This window comes from Apaloderma vittatum, unplaced genomic scaffold (genome assembly GCF_000703405.1).
Source record: "Apaloderma vittatum isolate BGI_N311 unplaced genomic scaffold, ASM70340v1 scaffold1961, whole genome shotgun sequence".
NCBI lineage: Eukaryota > Metazoa > Chordata > Aves > Trogoniformes > Trogonidae > Apaloderma > Apaloderma vittatum.
Window position 1 is genome coordinate 331 of NW_009700615.1, and position 14,022 is coordinate 14,352.

Sequence of the window (14,022 nt, forward strand, 5' to 3'; positions counted from 1 at the left end):
GTATTTTTATGGCTTCAGATAAACTGCTGGGAATTGTTACCAACACAAAACCCAATGTTTTTTCAGTTAATAAAAAACCTGAAATGCGATGGTTTTCTTTCCAGGAACTTCCGCTGTGACTGTGGAAATAGCAAGTTCAAAAATCTGCAGTGCAAGTTACTCCCAGTAAGTTCAAACGTAGGTTTCATACATACAGAATCAAAGCAGCAGTCTCGGGAGGCTGGTGCCTTGCCTCAGCCAGCACTGACTCAGGCAGCACCTCTACTTTTCCCAACAAGTTAAACGCGGAGGGAGTATTATTACAACGGGAGGTAAAACTGGTGAGGGACCAAAGGGAAATGTGAGGAGAGAGAAGGGAGAATGTTTGATCCTTGTCATTATGTTGTGGTGCTTGCACATTAGCTTTAAGCTGGCTTCAAGAGAACATTTTGGGGTGCAGTTTTGCAGTTATCTTATGCAAATGTAAGGTTGTGCTGTTGTCAGAGGGATGGTTTTCTGCCCTTCTTTGTGGTGGCGTTAGTGCTCAAATCTTTTGTCACCAGAGCCTACTGACAGGATAGGGTTTTTTCTGTGTTAAGCCCCCGGTGCTTTCATACTCAGTGAGCGTGTTGGACTCCTGAAGTAGTTGGTATCTTCTGGGAAGCAGTGACATGAAGCTGCTTGGCTTGCCTGCAGTGCTGCTCCCAGGGTAATTACGCTCCAAATGCAGAAACAGCAAGTGGTTTTGTGTATGCTCATTTTGTTCTGACAGAATTGGGACAGATCCAAGAGCTAGTCAGCCCAGGGCTACAGTCCAGTGATCCCTGCAGAGACACCTGTGACAATTTACGATGTTACTGTTTCTCATTTGAACCAATGAAATGAATCACGTGATTGTTCCTCCTCCTTTGGTTCCGTGCAAAATCAATTGTACCGGTTAAGTGACCTTCAGCACCCGTCCATTAATGTGGCTGACTCCATGGGTTCTGGGTGCTCTCATCGTATGTTCTTACTTTGTCAGAGCAGCAGCAGAAAGCGTTTTGTAGTGACATCATATATGGCTGCAGTTGTTCCTGCGAGGGCCTTAGGCTGCACCAACATGCAGTTCTGAAGCCCTCTGCCTGCAGCTGTATTAGCTTTTTTTTTTGCCTTTTTTTTTTTTTTTTTCCAATGAGATTACTTATAATCGAATTTCATTCAGCATGTTTTGTAATTTGGATGATCTTCTCCTGTAGAGTGAGGCTTATATGACTTGCATTTAGTGGAAGCTCAGTGGTAAGATTAAGCAAAGTTAGGTTTGGATCACAGTCTGGATGTTTAAAAAAACGGAGGGAAAATTGCACAGTAAATGGCTGTAACGGCAGCAGGCAGGCATGGTTGGTGATCCAAACTCTCACATCGTTTTAAATTGGCAGCAGCTTAACAAACACCACAGTTGCCATATCTTACAAAGGCAGAAAAAATGTTTTTCCTCTTTCCTTTTAAACACTGGTATTGCTCATGTGGCCTATGCTGCTCACTCTAGAGCATAGATGTCTCGATAGTGTCTATTTGGATCTTCAGGCTGTTGAGTATAATGGTTGCTTTCAGGAAGTAAGACGGAACAGGAATTGGTTTTTTTTCTAGATTATATGTCTTTTCTGTCTTCTGTTTTTTGCACTGCGTTGTCTCTTGAGACATCTTTTCCTTTCCTCCTAGGAAAAGGGCAAGGTGAATTCAGGAAATAAGTATAATGACAATTTCTATGGATTGTACTGTACTTGTAAAAGACCTTATCCTGATCCTGAAGATGAGGTAAGAAATACAAAAACCGGTAGTAATTGTATATACATGGTAATTATGCAAAACATTGTGCAAAGGGTGGTCGCTGGGCTGCTTTACAGGGAAGATCCCACTTTAAGAAATCGCATGTTCCATATTGCTTTTGGTTGTCATGTGCTATATAAAATAATTACTTTATCAGTTCCATTTTTTTTTTAATAGTAGAATATGTTTATGCAGTGAAGACAGATGAGGAAAACAAACCATCTTTTGGACAAAAATCTCCTTCAGTCCTCTCTGCTTTCCTCTGTGAAGTTAGAGTTCCCTTAGGGCTTGGGTCTCTCATTACCTGGAGGAATGTGGTGAGCACAGAATAAAGTCCTGGCATGTGTTAGGAGAGACTAGAACCTGCTTCCTCATTCTTGCAACAGTGCTCTGACAAGGCTTCAGGGATGGGGATAGTCTGTCCTGTAGCACGGGCATTAGCTTTCCTTTACAGTAGTCAGAACACCTTTTCCTCTAAACATGAGGAAAAACTTTTTCCCTGTGAGGGTGACAGAACCCTGGCACAGGCTGCCCAGGGAGGTTGTGGAGTCTCCTTCTCTGGAGACATTCAAAACCTGCCTGGACGCGTTCCTGTGTGACCTACTGTAGGTGATCCTGCTCTGGCAGGGGGGCTGGACTAGACAATCTCTGGAGGACCCTTCCAGTTCTGACCGTTCTGTGATTCCGGAGGTTGCTATCAATGCTAATAAAGTGCCTGTTCATCTAGATTCCAGATGAGATGATCCAATGCATAGTTTGTGAAGACTGGTTCCATGGAAGGGTAAGGAAAGTATAAGTAGCAGAACTGCCATTCGCAGAGAAGTGAGTTGGTGTTGGTTAAGTTTGTGTGGTTATTCTTACTTGGGAAGGTTTGCTGTACTTCTCAAAAGATTGTTACATGAGTTCTAAGGTATTTCTTTTCATCCCATGCTAAGGAATTTTGGAAGTTTAATCATATGTTGTTCTCCAGTCCAAAAAACCTAGGAAGAGTTCTACCTTTCTGAAGGTTACTGCTGCAGAATAATAGCTTTATAATTACCTCTTTAATTGGAAAATTCTAATCAGTAGAACTGGTGATAAAAAGGTTCCTACTAAGGCACCATTATCAACTACCTGAATAGTTCTTCACTCAGAAGAATGTGTTTTAAGCTGTAATTCCTTTAAATAGCAAAGAACAAACTGTGCGGTTGGTTCCTGATTATGAACTTTGGGGAAATCTTATAAAAGCAGCTCAGCACTTCAGTGAGTGCCCTACTTAATGTGTAAGCATTAAGGATTCTGCCTCTTGTGCCTTGAAGGGCACAAGTGAAATTCAATGTTTGAAGTTGCAGGATCAAAGAATTAAAAAAAGAGATGGTTGGCTTCAATTATGGGATTCTGTAGATAAACTACAGGATTCTTTTGTATAAATGTATGTATTAAGAATGTTTTGCTGCATACTGTGAGCTTTGCAAGAGCGCTTTTCAAAAAAGAGCCGATAAATGCTTTCAGTTGCCCAAATAGTTCTCTCCAGTTTGTAGAGAGCTTTGGGACCTAATTCTTCTTAAGTTCATTATGAAGACTTACAATCTCTTAGAGGTAAGGAAGGAATCATAGGTTATTTAAGCATTTAAATGTGCAGTATCTTCACCTTCAGAAGTTTAGGACAGTTTAGAAGGGTAACGTTTAGAGATGAGATGAAGATAGGACTGAGATTAGTGGGTATGTAGAAAGCATAAAAGGCTGTTGACAAAAAGAATTATTTCAGTTTTTTCCCTGGAATTTTTATTAGCTCTTTCCAGTCCTTAAGTTAAGAGAAGATGATCACATTTCACATATTACTTCCTCTAAAACTGGAGTGTTAATTTGTCACAAACGTTTCACTTCTGCATGCTTATTTCTTTTTGATAGCATCTTGGTGCAGTTCCCCCCGAAAGCGGAGACTTCCATGAAATGGTTTGCCAAGCCTGCATGAAGCACTGCCATTTCCTGTGGGCCTATGCGGCGCAGTTAGCAGGTAAAGAAAATGAAGATATCTGAGCTAATATTTCCTTAGCATGTATTTCTCACACGTGGGTGATTAATGACATAACGCTGTTTAAGTTCTTGGAGACACGATATTCATTATATTGGAATATAATGAATATCGTGTCTCCAAGAATCAAAACAAGAACCAATCAAGTTCTTGTTCCTAAATTTTAATTCCGGGGTGCTCACTCATTTACTTTATCAAAGATATGCTAGCAGATAGATGGATGAAGACATAACACTTGTCTCAAGAAACTTAATTTCTGGATCAAAGAACTGCAGGGCCATCCTGAGGGAAGCAGTGAGGCGAAGAGCTAAGAGGCTCTGGGCAGCAGAGCGTGAGTGACAGAGTGACCTGAAGGGAACGTGTGAAACCTCAACCTGAGCAGAGGTGGGGCCGTGCTCAGGATGTGTTCCCTGCGGTCATGCCAGGCCTCTGCCTGCTCTGTGCGATCCGAAGGGTAGATGACTTGATTTCTGTGGAAAGAGGTGGTTTCATGTAGTCTCCCAAATGTAGCTTTTATCAGCTGCTGCTTGATCTCTTCTGTGCCAGAAATTTCAGTGGTAATTTTAACGATTTGAAGCTGGCTCACGTGGAGTTCTCTTCCTTCTAATGTAAAGACAGCACAGAATGGGGGGGGTTTCTTGGTTTTGGTTTTATTCTCCCAACCAGCTGTGTCACAGGGTATACATTTGAGTTGACATCAAAAGAAAAACTTGTTTTGAATGAGGAAGTGGTTGGTGTAGTTAATCTGTTGTAGCGTTTTTAGTGTGTCCTTGACAGTGGGTCTAGAAAAAATGAGAGACTCTTGATATGGAGTCAGCAAAAAAGCACGCAAACAGCTACTGAACCTACAGTAGCTATCAAATGGTGTCAAGGACAAGCATCTTAGTACAGAAAATCTGAAATTGTGATACCCTTTCTCTTCTCCTAGGGCTTAGATTTTGGGAAATGGAGTATTTTAGAAAAGCCTGTTAAAGGTGATGAAGACTATGGTGAAAGAGGGAGCAGTTTCTTTGTATCCCTAGTTCACTGTGTCTTCGTACAGCTGTAGAATGTATGCAGGACCTCGCAGTGTATGACACGATCTAGGTGCTCTTTGATGCTGCACTGTAAAGCAGAGAGAATGACTGTGGGTCACCTGTAGTATGTTGTCTGGCACAATATTTTTACTTACATGGGTATTCATTGTCCAGTTCCTGCTTTGACCAAAGTGAACTCCCTTGAGGATGAAGCGATTGTCCTGAAGGTTGAGGAAAGTGAAGAGCAGAAGAGAGAAATAAAAAAAGAAAGTGGAGTGGAACACCAAGAAACGAAGGAGGAAAAGCAACTGGAACAGTTTAACGAACCATCCACTAGCTCTGGGTCTTGTCCGGAGGTAAAACGGACCTTCCTTTCTGTTCTGTACATCTTGGTACTGATGATAGGTGAAGTAAAGCCCACCTCTTTCTGTGTAGGTACAGCAAAGAGGTGAATGCTTTCAGTCTGTTCCTGGGTTTCTCTTCAGTCACTGACACTTCAACGTGCAGTCTCTGTGGAGCACAGCGTAGGCTGAGGGACACGTTTGTCCAAGTGGGTGACAGGGGCGTCACACCTGTTTGCTGACAGGTTAGATCCAGCCCTTCTTGTCAGCCACTGGCCTTTACACTGAGGTAACTTCCAAATTGCATTGCACTGCACTGTAGCTGCATTTGCATGACAGTCCAGTCTGACTTCTTAAACGTTTGTGGCTATTGCAGTAAATTTCTACAGAAATACCCAGTGGAATCTGCCAAAACCACATCAGAGTCCTCGTGTGGATGAAGTGGTAATATAGGTTGTTTATAAAACTAAGTCTGAGACAAAAGAAAAGGCTTGCCTTAGGAAAATGATGTGCTGGAAAGAACGGAGTGCATTTAAAGTGACTTTACTGAACACTCATTTCAATTCAGGTGGTTACTAAGAGCGAGGCGCCAGTCTGCAAGCTGAAAGAACTCCAAAGCAAGCAATTTTTAAAAAAAGATACTGCCACCTTTTGGCCATCAAACTGGAGAAGCAAATTATGCACCTGTGAAGACTGTTTGGTATGTATTCTCTCTTCATTACTGTCATTACCGCTGGGGAGACAGGGAGGAGCTCCCAGAGAATCTTTCAAGGGAAGCTTCATAAAAAAGTCTGTGTAAATATTCTTACTCTGCGTAAATGTTCTTACTCTGCATGTAAGTATCTAAAACCCTCTCCACCCCACATAAACATGCTGAGTTCTTCGGAGTTAATACAGCACGAAGGAGTCTCTAAATGTTTCTGTTTTCTTTGCTGCTTAAATCCAGTATTGCTTTGGAAGTCATTATGGGGAGATGTCTGAAATGCTGGATACAAAATTTACATTATCAGTTTTATTTGAGATACTGAACACAAAGAGGATTGGGCGAGAGCATCTCCATCTGAAAAACTTTGTAATGTAAAAGTCAATTTTATTTCATTCTCCAGAAAATGTATTCAGAACTTGAAGTCCAGTTCCTGACAGATGAATGTGACACTGTCTTGGCTTATGAAAATAAAGGTACCAGTGACCAAGAAACAGAGAGGAGAGATCCTTTAATGGACACCCTTAACAGCATGAACAGAGTCCAGCAAGTAGAACTCATCTGTGGTAAATACAGCTGTTTTCCTAGAATCTGCCTTGACACTTCGAGCAAGCAATTTCCCACAGGAGATCAGTATCAGGTCTTGCAGCGTGGTGTCAGACTAGTTTTGTAAGATGTAGAAGACTGTATGACAGATTGCACACCTCAGTCTGGAGAAGTTTGTCCTCTCTGCTCTGTTGTTACAACTTATAGCGAGGAGCTAGACAGTGGGGAACTTTTCTCCTACTTAACATTGCAGGTACCGCATTGATAGTAATTTCTTGTGACTATTTAAACATTGATTTACACTTCTGTTGTGTGGCTTACTTACCTTCCCCTGTTCTGTTGCTTTGGCACTCCCCGGTTGTCTGTGGCCGGCGTGAGGCTGCAGTGCAGGCTGCTCCCCAGTAGCTCTGCTGCGGAGTACGTTGATACGGCAGCGCTGAGGTATTTTAGACCTAGAGCCACGTTTCCCTCTTCTAGGTGAGGGGTTTGCCCTCTGGTGAGGACATTTGCCCAGTCCTGAATTACAGGCTAGAAACTCACCACTGTGACCCACGTGTGCTTTCCCACTGGGAAGCTGGGAGCAGGGGTAGTCTTTTGAATTAATTGTGCTAATTCACTCACTGCATTTCTATACGTATCTTTGAAGATCACCTGAACAGATACTCAGACTGCATAGGTTAGTCTGATAAATTGCTAGGCTTGTCCCGTTTACCCAGACTTGTCTTTCTTTTTATAACTATTATTTATAATCCAGTTCAAACCTAGATTTGTCTCAAGTAAATCTAATGAATGACAGGAAGTAGAACAAGTTGTCTCCTTAAGGCAGTGTTAAACTAAAGCTGGATATCTTGGTTCTTTTTGTTTGTTTTCTTTCCTTTGCCTTCACTTCTCCATCCAGAGTACAACGATTTAAAGACAGAACTGACTGACTATCTCAGGAGATTTGCAGATGAGGGAACGGTAAGATGCAACTCAGCATTTGTTTGCCAGAAAACATGTTTTAAAGTACTGTTGAGGGGTGGGTGTTGAATACTGTGATGCCATGTTATTTTTTTTCCCTGTCTCTTGGAGTTGCTGGTACTGCAGTAGGAGTTAGAAATCTCTGATTTGATTGGAATTTAAAAGTTTTATTTCCTTAATGACATTGTTGAGAGATAACACGCCCCTTACAGATATCTTCCTATAAAGTACTGAGAGCAGTTCTTTAATTTAAATGAAACTTCTCTGGCTCTAGGAGTATTTAGGGAAAAAAGCTCTTTAACATTTATGGTTTTTCTTAGATGAAATCTAAACTCTTAGAAAAAGGACTCACAAAATATTGGCAGTCTTTTCAGTTGTTTTCCTGGAGGAATTTGCATGTCTTTTATTAATCAACTCCTGTTTTGTTGGTTTATTTGCTAGATAGCCATTCTTAGGTTGCAATGAGTCTGAAGTAAGCTAGTGTAAATCTTGCTTTGTGTTAATTTTCATTATGATAAAAGCAAGTGGTCAAAGCTGTTAAAAATACCATCAGGAGCTTCGCTCCATGCAGTTGTTCTGCCTTTGTGGAGCTTGCTTCTGTGTTTGTATTGTCTTATAAGAGAATTTGGTCATTGTCTCCTTTGGGTACAACAGGAAGGCCATTTTGCTAGCTGATCCGAGAGATTTCGGGACCCTTGCTTCTATATGCTTTGTATATTACACGTGGGATGCAGGCAGCTAAAAAAAAGGATTCTCTCATTGAATTCTTGTACTACAACTTGGGTTTTATATTGCTTCCCTCAGGTAGTTAAAAGAGAAGACATTCAGCACTTCTTTGAAGAATTTCAGTCTCGGAAAAGACGACGGACTAACAGGATGCAGTACTACTGTAGTTAGACTGAGAGGGCTGACAGGATAGCTGGAGAAACTATTCACTGGCAAACAGAAGAGGCATCTTCAGTATTTGGCTTCTCATCAAAACGCAGTGGGCCAAGAAACGTCTTCATTTTGTCTCCTACTACCTTTATTTGTAGCACCTAAAGCGCGTTCTTACCAGATACATTGCATTTATAGGGGTTTCAGTACTGACCACCTTGGTGTTCCTGCAAAAGCCGCCCTTGTGCCGGGGGACCTTGTGCCCAGGACCATGTGCCACCCCGTGTTGCCTTCGACCTCTCACTATGTGACTGTTGGCGCCAGAGCCGTGCCCTGTACCGGGGCCCTCCCTCCGGTGCAGCGTGGGCAGCGGGCGCTCAGCAGGCTTTGCCAGGCTGGAGCATGTTGTTTTCCTGCACTAAAGGGCTCTGGTCATCTCTTCAGGGGAGAGCGATTCTAGCAAAGGCTCCATGCACAAAGTAAATGTCTGCTTCCTACTCTGAGGTAGGCACAGCTCTGGAGAGGGTAAAGCAGGTGCGTGTTACGGTCAGGGCTATTGGGTGAAGTTGAGTTTTAACATTTGGGTGACACCAGGTGAAGTGAACCACGCTGTGCTGGGGCACATGCTCGCATTCCGCTGTGGAAGCACGCCCTAGGCATGGGAAAAATGAGAAATTGGAGGTTAGGCTTGATGCAACACAGCGGTCTGTTTTTATAAAGTCAAAAACTGTTTCTAATATTGTACAGTGATGTTTTACATGAAAGATTTGTCACATAACTTTATCCACTTGCTAGAATAGAAACAATGTCTAGGAGAAGGTACTAAATTACAAATTAAGTACCAGGGAGGGGGTTTGTTACAGGACTTTGACTGTGCTTAGATTTTGAAAACTAACCTACTGCAAATTACTCTACTTTGTAAATGTAACTGAAAATGCTGCCGCATCCTGGCACCTTGCTACAGTATAAAATACATGATCTTTTTATAATCACTGTGATAATTATAGAACAGGAGATGTTTCCCTGACTTTTAAGAATCTACACTTAGCTACAACTAAATATTGACTTTTCATGAGTTTGGAGCCTACTGTAGTTTTTAGCTTTTCTTTACCTACAAACTCCAAAACCTACTTTCTTAAAGTTCTAATTTTTAACTCCTGCTTTAGGTATTTTGAGGTTTCCTCCCATGGGGTACTATTCTGCTTCCATCTTAATGACTTTTGAGGAGAAAACAAGACCTTTATCATTCCCCCTATTAATTCTTTCTGACTGCTTTATTTACACAAACTACTTCTAGTGTAGAGGCTCAGTTCATGTTTGTTTCATGCAAAATTATTAGTTGCTTTTAAATTTAACATGGGATAGTGTATGTGCTATTTTTTTGGTAGCAACTGTTATGGGAGTTGTACCTGCATATCTAACTACAATATCTAAAAATTAAATAATTTCAATCTGTACTGTGTCTTGGGTTTTTTCTGAAGTGCTGCTGATGTGAGCTCACGTTACCCTGAACCAGACGTAGAGGAATGCTGCTACAAAAATGAACAGAAAGCCTGTGACGATAAATGTTAAATGCGTCTAGTTTAGGAAGTTGCTCCTAAACTTCATCTTCCTGGGTGAAAGAGTGAAGGTGTCAGTCGTTAACACTTAAGACCACATAGAACTCCCTCCCTTCCCCCACCCCCACGTTAGATCAGGCCATAACCCACAGCACGGTGCTGCTGTACGTCGAAATGAGACAAGTAAAGATATTCTGCTGCTGGATGATGCGTTTCCAGTGAAGCACTCGTTTCTGTGAAAGAGGTGTAACACATATTCTGGGGATGCAGGATAGCTGTGACTCAAGAAGAGAGTGCTGGGTACTTGGTGAGTGTCTGCCTTTGTCTGGTTCTGCTGAGAAAATGAATGCTCCCTAGATCAAGGGCCAAGTCCTGCTGCCTTGGCTGTGAGTAATCCCAGCGCCTTTAATAGTGAACAGCTTCAGGAAATTAAGCTCTAGCCAGAAGAACTCGCTGAACTATTCCACCGAAGTGCTTTTAATAAGCTGCCTGAGCAGTGCCACTGACTTTTAATTCCTCTTCTTACGCTGGTCTGTATCGTAGCCTTGATGTTCAAAGCATTATTGTGCACTTTTTTCCCAGAAGGAGTAACAAACCTTGCCAGTTTTACGAGCCTTTACTGTTAGAGGGCACCTTACGGTTTGTAGTAAGGCGCTTCTCCTCCCCTGCTCGCAGCCAGTGCGCGTGGGACAGTGACACAGGGTGGGTTCAGCCGGTAAGTCGCTGCGGCAGCCTGCTGGGAACTGGAAGAAGTCGCACAGGCGTGTTCTATACAAGCCATTTATTTGAAATGCCAACTATACGTAGGATAAAGTCAGTGTTACATGCTTCTCAGCAACAGTAGAAAAATAGAACCAGTGAAAACCTTTTTACAACTGTAATGGTACTCAAAAGAGAAATGTATTGTTTTACAATGCATCACACAAGACTAGAATTCAAGTTTGGAGGTACCTAAATAAAAATACTATTTTTTTTAAAAAACACTATGTACAATCGAAGCGTAAACAAGTTTTACAAAGTACTGGTTATGCAGGTTGTAGAAAAAACACTTGCATAGGACATGAAGTCAGTTTAAGAAAGTTTTCTGAGCCTTTAGCATTGAAGGCACTTGACTTTATACCAGTAACAACACAAGGACAACAAACAAAACCGTAACATTGCCGAAGGCAGGGCTACCTTCCGGCGTACAGATAATTACAGAAACTCCAAATACCATTTTACAACTTTATCTCCCGGCTGTTCCCTGTGTTCAACAGAGCTCAGCACCACCTCTCCCACAGAAGCGTATAATTATTAGAACAGTGCCTTGAACAGCATGAATATTCTTCCCAAAGAAAACAAAAAACCCCAAAACAAACCCAAAATCAAACTCAAAAAAACCCTCAGCAAATCCAAACCAAAGAAACCTATAAGACAAACATTTGGGATATTCCAGGACCAAAACCCAAGGCTTACGAGTGAAGGTGGCCACAGCATTAACTTTCAGAAACAAAAATCCTCAAGAATAGGAAAAATACAACAAGAAACTGCCAATCAACACAGCAGTTACTAACACACCACTACAGTAACTGCGTGAAACAACAAAACATTTCAAAGGAAGAATCTGTTTCAGAAATTAAGTTATTCATCCACAGAATAAGGAAAAAAGGAGGGAGTCGGGGAAAGAGGATTAAGAAGTTTTTGCATGTTGCTTATTAAGTGAAAGTCTGAGCTCTCTCTTTATTAGGGCACGAGTCGTCCTCATTCAAGAAATTGTAACGTTCCTACCTCTAGCCTCAAGCAAAATACAGTCAGTAATGTTATCCATGAAATTTACAGGAGGAAAAGATGTTCATTTCCAGCCTAATCAGAAAGTGCTTCATGTAAACAAGGAGCTTCTGCACCAAAGTTTCAGTAGACAGAGAACAAGAAGAAGTGAGTAGCAGGTAGCACAGACGCGTTCTGCAAGTGGGATGCAGTGTGAACACCAGCTTCTGAATAATGCTGCCAGGAAGAGTCAAGATGGTCTCTCTCCCCTCCCTCTCTGCTCATCCAACTAAGCAGGAAATCCTACGCTGGAGTACAAAAATCCAGTTCCAGTCATTTGACTAATCCTTCTTTTCCACTTCAAATCAGCTGCCATTAGCTGCTATCAGCTGCTATCTTCCCCACTCAAAACATACAAGTGAAAATGCAGATTGTCTACATGGCCTGATTGTCTTTGTGGCCTCAGAAGAACTTGTATTTTCCACCTACTTTTAAATACTTTATTCTCTTTTTAATACTGTTCAGCTTCTGAGACTTCAGAAGCTGTTTTGTATTCTAAAATACAAACATGTTGCCCCCAGAGGCAGTTCTCATCAGCTTATTCCAAAGCCAAAAACATCTCATGATTTCTCTCAAGCCATAATCTCAAAACTTTTCAGTCTTCATCAGCCACATGCCCACAAATTTCAAGCTTAAGTTACATCTGCGGATTTCAGCCCCATCTCTGTCCAGGCACACGATGCCACATCGGACTACGGTAACTAAAATAGTTTTGTCAAAGTACACCTATCAATTTTAGGCTAAAATAAATTACTCAGAATAGCAAGTCTTCTGAGGACAGCTGTGACTTTTTAGTAATTAAGCTACCAAGACGCCTGTGACACAAGTGCAGGATATTTCAGGGTTTCAGTGTGTGACGCAAGTTGATGCCTCTAATGCTGCTGAGCATGAGATCCAAGTGTGTGGTTAGAGCTACGTGGGCAAACAGCACCGTGCTCAGATCTTCAGAGGAAACCCAACAAACCTCCGTCCCTAACCTGCAGCAGCACCGTCCCCCCACTGACACCCTCTTCGACATCACAACAATCGGCGGCGCAGTCCCACGGAAGCACTGCGAGCTGGTGATGAGGCCAGGACCACCAGGTGTCTTGACTGTGGTCAAAAAAATTAAGAAAAACTAGCAAGGGTGAAAAACCCCACAACAAACAACATCTCCACTCACTCAGAAGACATGTCACCTAGGCAGTTTCGCTAAGTTTCTCCTTCAGTCCTACACCACGCCCTTCACGGCTGCATGTCAGGAGGAGTATCTGCAGGGCTTTCACAGAAGCAGGAGATGTTAGGATTCATTGGTTCAAATACCAAGGTCTTCATTTATCTAGAAACTATCTCGTAGTTTGGAAACAAAGTGTTCAATAGATTTCAGTAACATCGTGGTGCTGTCTCCAGGCCTTGCGCACTTTAAGGAAACACGTTAGGTAACAATCCACGATTGACTAAAACTAAAAGTAAAGTTGCAACAAGGTTTCCGTTTAAATAGTGTTAAGCATTCCGGACTGCAGGAAACAGCTCAACCCAACCTTGAAGCAGTCCTTAGATCACACTTGGGATTAAAATTTTCTCCTACAGGGAAATTACAGAAACTGCATTTTAAAAAAATAAAATAATCCAACAACCAAACAGGCCTTTACCAGTAACCACTACAGTGCAGTGGCATCAGATCTCTATCCTAAATGCAATGAATCTGTGGTCAAAACTGCCCAGTACGTATTAAGGATGCACTTATCAAGGATACACCCCTGGGGTGCTGCTGATCCCCAATGCAGTGGGGCAGGCTGCCAGCCCAGAATCTGTCACCCACGAATCTCATTTCTGTGCTTTAAAGAAGCAAAGCCGGGAAACGGAAGCGTAATTTAAGAGTGCTAAAGCTTTGCATGTTCCATGATGCTCAAGCAGTTGTTACTTTTCGCTTTGACTTTGTTCACGGAACAGCTGCGCTTACGAAGCCGGCCACACTTGAGATCAGGTAAGGAACACTGAACACGTCACTAAGAGTGAAGCCCTTTTTTAGTCATAGGCAGGAAGGAGAACGCAAGGCAATGAGCAGTCCCCTCAGCACCTCTGTTGGAGAGGGAGCCCTCTGGAGCGGAGGGTCACCGCTCAGGCAACAGCTAAGACACCACGCCTTGTCTTCCCGACACGCCAGGATTTAGCAGGAATCCTCAGCTCCAGTCTTTGCTTACCCCCACGTACAGGTAGCTGGAAGAACAAGTTATTATTATCATTTTTACAGTATTTCTAGATCTATTTCTGCACGGGCAAATGAATAACTCTAGTCTAGTAAGTGCTCCCGGGTGATCGTGGAGTTCTCCACCAACACAGCGGGACCAGAAAGCAAACAGAATCGCACTGTCAGATCCCAGTGAATTTAACTGGCATTTGGACTTCTAAATATCCCCCTGGACTCTTAAAAACC

General features: G+C 42.3%; 1 protein-coding gene across 1 annotated transcript; it reads left to right on the forward strand.

The window, feature by feature from the left end:
• Positions 1 to 104: 104 nt before the first annotated feature.
• UBR7 (ubiquitin protein ligase E3 component n-recognin 7 (putative)) lies at positions 105 to 8,446 on the forward strand (the record flags this gene model as incomplete). Its single annotated transcript, XM_009878797.1, has 9 exons — positions 105 to 165; positions 1,678 to 1,773; positions 2,513 to 2,566; positions 3,676 to 3,781; positions 4,990 to 5,171; positions 5,725 to 5,856; positions 6,263 to 6,425; positions 7,304 to 7,365; positions 8,170 to 8,446. Coding segments are annotated over 9 exons (949 nt in total), but the record flags the coding sequence as incomplete, so codon positions are not given.
• Between the last annotated feature and the right edge of the window lie 5,576 nt (positions 8,447 to 14,022).